The sequence below is a fragment of the Oratosquilla oratoria genome, chromosome 39, assembly GCF_046742065.1.
Source record: "Oratosquilla oratoria isolate Oo_2021 chromosome 39, ASM4674206v1, whole genome shotgun sequence".
NCBI lineage: Eukaryota > Metazoa > Arthropoda > Malacostraca > Stomatopoda > Squillidae > Oratosquilla > Oratosquilla oratoria.
In genome coordinates, this window is record NC_134815.1 from 8,200,269 (window position 1) to 8,207,768 (window position 7,500).

Genomic DNA, 7,500 nt, shown 5'->3' on the forward strand with positions numbered 1-7,500 from the left:
AAATGGATGATTCTGATGAAAATCTATAAAGAAGGAATGGATAAATATAAGTCCTAAAGCAAAAACAGGAAAAGGTGTATATTAAGTGCTGGTTTAATAGAAGGTGCAGCGAAGCGAAAGATAAAAGAGATTAAGCTTGGAAACTATGGAGAAAAAAAAATAGAAAGTGGCAAATATATATTAATCAAAAGAATGAATATGTTAAAATACGCATGGAGGAAAAAGAAACTATGAAAATGACATAATAGAAAAATTTAAGGATCAGCCAAAACTATTCTATAGATGTATGAACCGTAAGCTAAAAAACAAACAGAAAATAGTGAAACTACGCCAAGGGAATATGGAATACACAGAAGATACAGAAATGGTTGAGGTCATGAGCAAACACTTCAAGTCGGTTTTCACTAGAGAAAATGTATAACATCGGGATGAAGGGAGAGAAGTGAAATCTTCCCCCATGAGGAAAATAATAGGAACACAGAAAAAAAGATAATGAACCAAATGGTGAACCTTGATGTCAGGAAATCACACGGCCCGGATGGAATCGCAAACTGGATATTGAAATAGTTTAACCCATTCAACTCCGATGACAAGATGTCTTGTCATTTGGTCAAATAAAACAAAAAATCATAAAACACCAAAATGTTTGATCAAACATCAGAAAAATATGACGTCAATCCTCGCTTCGCTCGCAGCGAAGTGAGGATTGACGTCATATTTTTCTGGTGTTTGATCAAACATTTTGGTGTTTTATGATTTTTTGTTTTATTTGACCAAATGACAAGACATCTTGTCATCGGAGTTGAATGGGTTAAAGAAGAACTAATATACAAAATATATATTATTAGTTACTCAAAGAAGGAAAATACCAGAAGTCTGGAAAAACGCTGATATCATACCAATATATAAAGTAGAAAACACGGAAGACCCAACAAATTATAGACCTGTTTCCCTTACAAGCACGGTAGCCAAAAATTGTGAAAGATTTATAAAAAGTGGATGGATAAAACATCTGGAGGAGAACAATATACTAAATCCGAGACAATTCGGATTTAGACAGGGAAGATCATGTGCCACATATTTGATCTGTTTTTACTCAAGACTACTAAATATAATACAGGAAAAGGACGGATGGGCTAATTGTGCTTTCCTAGACCTGTAGAAAGCTTTTAACAAAGTACCACACAAAAAGACTATTAAGAAAACTGGAAACCATAGAAGGGATACAAGGTAAACTACTGAAATGGATCGAGGACTTTTTGCATTTTTGGGAAGAGGTGATTAGTGGAGTTCCACAGGGATTAGTATTGGCTCAAATAATGTCTGCTATTTATGTGAGTGACATGGACAAGGGTGTGGAAAACCACATGAGATTCTTTGCAGATTACGCAAAAATGTTAAAGAGAGTACCAAAACGGACTGTGATTCACTGCAGAGAGATCTGACTAGGATTTGGGAATGGAGTCAGAAGTGGGAAGTGGACTTCGGTATTAAAGAATATAGCATAATGGAATTTAGAAAAAGTAATATATATATATATATATATATATATATATATATATATATATATATATATATATATATATATATATATCAGGACAATATGAAATTGGTATAAAGGAAGTAAAGAAAGTGGGATCTGAAAAAGACCCGGGAGTGATGACCACAAAGGATATGTCCCCTGACAAACAAATAAATAAAATTGTCGGTGAAACTTATATCTTGCTAAAATCATTAAAAATGGCTTTTACTTACTTGGATGAAGAAATGGTAATGAAAATGCTAGTCACACTGATAAGGGCTAAATTGAAGTACGCAGCGACACTATGGTCACCCAGTACTAAAAAGAATACAAGGGAAAGTGAGAGAATCCAGAGAGCAACTACGAAGCTGGACCAAACAATATAAAAATGTCATTAGAAAAAAACAAAAAACAAAAAAAAAAACAGATTGTCAAAACTAGAATTACAGACTCTGGAACAAAGGAGAAAAAGAGGTGACTTGTTGACGATCTACAGAATTATGAGAGGTATGGAAGTCCTAAATAGAGAAGACTTACTAAATTGGGATAAGAGAAACGCAAGAGGACATGGAAGGAAGCTAAAAAAAGACAGTTATAGAGGAGACTTGAAAAACAACAGCTCACCCCACAGAGTGATGGATGTATGGAACATGCTACACGTAAAAGTAGTGTATGCAAAAACAATACACAAAATTAAGAGCAAATTAGACATAGCGAGATACATAGACCTAACACCACGAGCATAGCTCCCCTTCCCGTAAGATACAACCAGGTAAATGAATACCCATACACGATTGTACATACATGCATACACACACGCATATACATGCACAAACATACACACACACACACTCAAACACACACACATAAACAAACACACACACACACACACATACACACACACGCACGCACACACACACATATCCTCATAAATGACGCTTTAATGGACACCCAACATAGATGGAAATACGTCGATGACTGCACAGTTGGCATTCCCATCAACACCAGGCAGCCTGACTTTTCTTCACTACAAAACATCCTAGACAACCTTAAAGCGTGGACTGAGAGCAGCAATGTGAGAGTTAACCACAGCAAGACCGTGGTCATGCACGTTTGTACATCCAAACAGGCGGTGGCACCACCTCAACTGTCATTAGGAACCCATTCCCTTCAGGTGGTCCAGTCCGCCAAGCTACTTGGCATCACAATAGACGACCACCTTAACTGGAACCAGCACATCAACAACATCATCAGGACAGCCTCATACAAACTCTTCATGCTGCGCAGATTGAAGTCCCTTGGTACCCCATCACCAGATCTAAAGGGAGTCTACACCACCTTCGTACTCCCCACCCTCATGTACGCCTCCCCAGCCTGGTCATCATCACTCAACATCACACAGAGGAGCAAATTAGAGAAAGTACAAAGAAGAGCGTGCAGAATTATCTTGGGTAGTCAGTATGAGGGATACGAACACGCCCTCACCACCCTCAGCCTGCCAAAATTGTCCGACAAACACAGTGAGGCACTGAATAAGTTTGGACAAGACCTAATGCTCCACCCACGTCACCGTCACTTCCTCCCACCTGACACCACAACCACCCGCCACGCAACTCGGCATTCTAACAAAATCAAACCCATCAGAGCACCGAGGACTGACCGATACAAGAACAGTGCTATTCCATCCATTGTCCGCACAATAAACTCATTATAAATTTTAGACTAAGCATATCACTCATAATTACTATATTACTTCATAAAAGTACTCGATTGTATTATTGTCAGTGTATCACTGCTATCTCAAAAAACCTATTATTATTATTATTATTATTATTATTATTATTATTATTATTATTATTATTATTATTATTATTATTATTATTATTATTATTATTATTATTATTATTATTATTATTATTATTATTATTATTATTATTATTATTATTATTATTATTATTATTATTATTATTATTATTATTATTATTACACACACACACACACACACACACACACACACACACACACACACACACACACACACACACACACACACACACACACACACACACACACACACACACACAATACATACATACATACATACATACATACATACATACATACACACACTCACAGGCACACATATTCACGGGTAAAAATTACAAAACAGTATTGGTTACCTGTGTCAGGCCGAAGGGATGCCGTGCGTCATCGATTAGCTGAACCCTGTTGTTGCCGTTGAAATCTGACGTTTCAATAACGTCTCGTTTGGCGTCCGTCCAAAAGATCCTCCTCATCTTAAAATCGATGGTGAGGCCGTTTGGCCAGCCAAGGTTGTCACTCACCAAAACTGTGCGTCCGCTTCCATCCAAATAGGAGCGCTCGATCTTGGAGCTGTTCTCACCCCAGTCCGTCCAAAACATTAATCTGCTCATATGTGTGTATGTGTGTATACGTGTGTGTGTGTGTGTGTGTGTGTGTGTGTGTTTGCGTGTGTGTGTGTGCGTGTGTGTGTGTTTGTGTGTGTGTGTGTGTGTGTTTGCGTGTGTGTGTGTGTGTGTGCGTGTGTGTGTTTGTGTGTGTGTGTGCATGTGTATGAAAAAGTTTTCAAGTGTCAGTGAATGCTTGCTACTTTTTAAATAATATACTAAATTTAATTTCCTTTATAAAGTACATTTTTACAATTAAAGAAAACTGATTTAACAGTTAAATAATGAAATAATTATTAAGATGTATAAAATCAATATCCCAAAATTAAGCATATCTTATTTGTATGATTATGAAACCATAAGATCAATACTAGATGAATATATGCAAATTTCCATTCATTAGTGACATACATTGTACTTGCTTGAGAGAGCGATGACAGCTGAATTTAACAAACAAAATGTTTGAAAATTATGACAACTTTATGGAAATTACTGTGTGGAGACACAAAAAAATAAAAACACTCAACACACCCTTTCCTAGGGAAAAGCGCAATGGCTCTTGGCTCTTTGAGGTCTGTGTTTATGATGATCTTCCTGTATGAGCCGTCCAGTCTTGCCACCTCAATTACTTTCCTGCCAGCATCAGTCCAGTAAATATTGTCGGCAATCCAGTCCACTGCCAAACCATCCGGAGTGTTCAACTCCGTAGATAATATGGTCTTAGGGTTACTAAAGTTCACCAGCGAAACGACCCTGTTTACCAGAAAGGAAAGGGTCAAAGAAACATATAATTACTTCTACTAAAGAAAACATAGAGCCTACCATCCTTAAATGTTGCATTTTGAAATTCATTGATTGAAATCACCCGTTATTTGCTTTAAACCATCAGTGTCAAGTGGCCACTGTAGGATTTAAGTTGGTTGACATTCCTCCTAGATGATGGGTCATCCCTGCATTAGCTAGCTCACTGCCCTGGGTCAGAAGCAGTGCAGCAAGACGCAGCCCATCCATATGAAGCGGCCTTGCTGTGGATGTGCTGTGTCTTACTGCACTGCTTCTGACCCAGGGGAGTGGGCGAGATGCAGGGATGACGGGTCATCCTGGAGGAGCCAAGATAAGAGGGAGGAAAGGGGGTGGATGGGAGTGGAGCACGTGGGGTTGGAATGGGTGGGAGTGGTTTATATATATATATATATATATATATATATATATATATATATATATATATATATATATATATATATATATATATATATTTTTTTTTGCTACCTCTCTTGTAAGGGGGGAATGGGAGAGAGGGGTTTCTATGCCTTTTTTTGGCTACCTCCCTTGTTAGGGGGAAAAGCCTTTGGTATATATATATATGTATGTATGTACAATTATGACACTCCACCAGGCAAAACTTGACCCTGCAGAAAGGGAGCACCAGGTTCAACTCGGAATAGTGTACTTTTAATTCCATTCCATTCCTAGACCTTTCCCTGTTAAGCAAAATTACATGATATTCGTCAGAGTGAAACTTATGTCAGAGGGCAGAATATGATCCCAAATAACACATTTGTATGATCACTATTAACACATTTACCTTGTTCAGAGTAAAATGTATTCGTCTATTTATTCCAAATATCTCCAAGTAATTCCACTTTCTAAGAGAAACACTCTCAACATCTATCTTGATCAATTCCTTTGCGAGTGATATCGTCTTGTGTATCTATTACAAATGCCATGAAGCAATTCTTTTATGCAGTGGAAAACCCATGCATTACCTTTATATGCAACTCATAAATAATTCACTGCCTTCAACACCAGTCAATTTCAATCAGCTGAACAGTTTGTGAGCTAAGGTCTCCATCTCAGTTGAGATCCCATTCCAAGCCAAATTCAACTTATCCTTCAGCTGATTAAAGTCCTTTATCACTTGTCACAATAAAATCTATGAGGTGCACCTTGGCAATGAAAGGTAGTTAATATAATAAATGAAGAGGAGAAAACATTGTTACCAACCATTTTGAAAACCGGGATTGCAAAGACGTTTTAATGTGGGCCCCACACTGGGAAGTATGTGAACAACATGTAAATTTGTTTAAATAATGGATATATTTCACCTTTTTTCAGTATAAGCTACACATAAACAACCAAACTAATTTTCAACAAAATATTAGTGACCTCAGTACTCATCCAAATGATTCCCAAGGATTGCTAAATTGTACCCAGAAAAAAAAAAAATCATTCCCAAGGATTGCTAAATTGTACCCATAAAAAAAAAAAAAAAAAAAAATGCGATCTGTTGTAGAACCAACCTGATGGCGTCCAACTCAATGTCGGTGAAGAAAAGAAGTTGCTTTTCGTAATGGAAGTCGAGGGCTATGGGATGCTGGACGTTCGGGATAGGTAGAGGAACATCCCATAATGTATGTGTATCCAAGGAGATACGTGTAATTGAGCCCTTGACAGCGAAGACAAGGTAGTTGCTGGGTGAACTGTTGCAGGTTTTCCTTTCCTTTTGAAAAGAAATAAACATGACAGAGTTACAAATGAGGTATCTTGTGAAATGAAGTCTGAAGTGATCATATCGATAGTAGAAAAATGAGAGAGGGAGAGGAAGGAACAGATAAAGGGAGAGAGAGAGAGAGAGAGAGAGAGAGAGAGACGGGGGGGGAGACGGGGGAGGGAGAAAAAAGCGAGAGAGGGAGAGAGGAAGAGAGTGTGTTTGTGTATGTGTTTGTGTGTGTCTGTGTGCATGTGAGGACACGTGTTGTGTGTGTGTGTAGCGAGCTTAGTATTGCTATTTGTTCTACCGAGTCAAAGGCCTTCTCGTAATATTGTATTCCGGGGTATATAAATTGCCTTGTAAAGACTGTGGTGATGTCTATTGGGGCCAAACAAGCAGGGATTTGTCCACGAGATTAAAGGAATACAAAAACTCCATTAAATATGGACAAGTCAACTCCACCGTGTTCCTTCATGCCAGCCAAAAAGATCACAGAATGGATTGGGATAATGCAGCAATTATTTTTAAATCACATTGTAGCTTTCGTAGGAAAATTGTAGAATCTTCCTTAATAAAACATTATCCTAACTTCAATGCCTCAAAAGGTCAGTGGCCCCCAAATTGCATTACGAGGATAGCAGTCAATAAATTAATGTCAAGAGCGGTCGGACAAAATACCACCAACTGTCCTTCCTTGATCCAACCATATCAAGGGCTGCTCCCTCCCCCACTTTCCCCATCCCCTTTTCTGTACCCCTCAATACCTCATTTATACCTGTACTCTAACTTCTTGTAACCATTCTGCTGAAGAGGACTACAGATAGTACTCGAAACATAAAGTTTTTCCTGTACTTCCGATATGATTTATCCAATAGTGGGTTTAAAGTGAATATATATTGGTACTGGGAGACCATAGTGTAGCAGCATACTCAAGTCTAGGCCTTATCAGTGTGAGTAGTATTTTCTTCGCCATGTCTTCCTCCAAGTAGATGAAAGCCACCTTTATTGATCTTGGCAAGTTGTAGGATTTTCCGACAATTTTGTTTATCTGCTTATCA

General features: G+C 38.0%; 1 protein-coding gene across 2 annotated transcripts in view; it reads right to left on the minus strand.

Moving 5' to 3' along the window:
• Window positions 1-7,500, minus strand: part of LOC143020273 (low-density lipoprotein receptor-related protein 4-like) — a 297,790-nt gene that overhangs the window by 19,393 nt on the left and 270,897 nt on the right. For both annotated transcript variants that reach the window (XM_076176505.1, XM_076176504.1), the window contains 3 exons: window positions 6,252-6,451; window positions 4,483-4,704; window positions 3,703-3,949 (listed from right to left, as the gene is read on the minus strand). In XM_076176505.1, coding sequence (XP_076032620.1) covers window positions 3,703-3,949; window positions 4,483-4,704; window positions 6,252-6,451 — 669 coding nt within the window. The remainder of the gene's footprint in view (window positions 1-3,702; window positions 3,950-4,482; window positions 4,705-6,251; window positions 6,452-7,500) is intronic.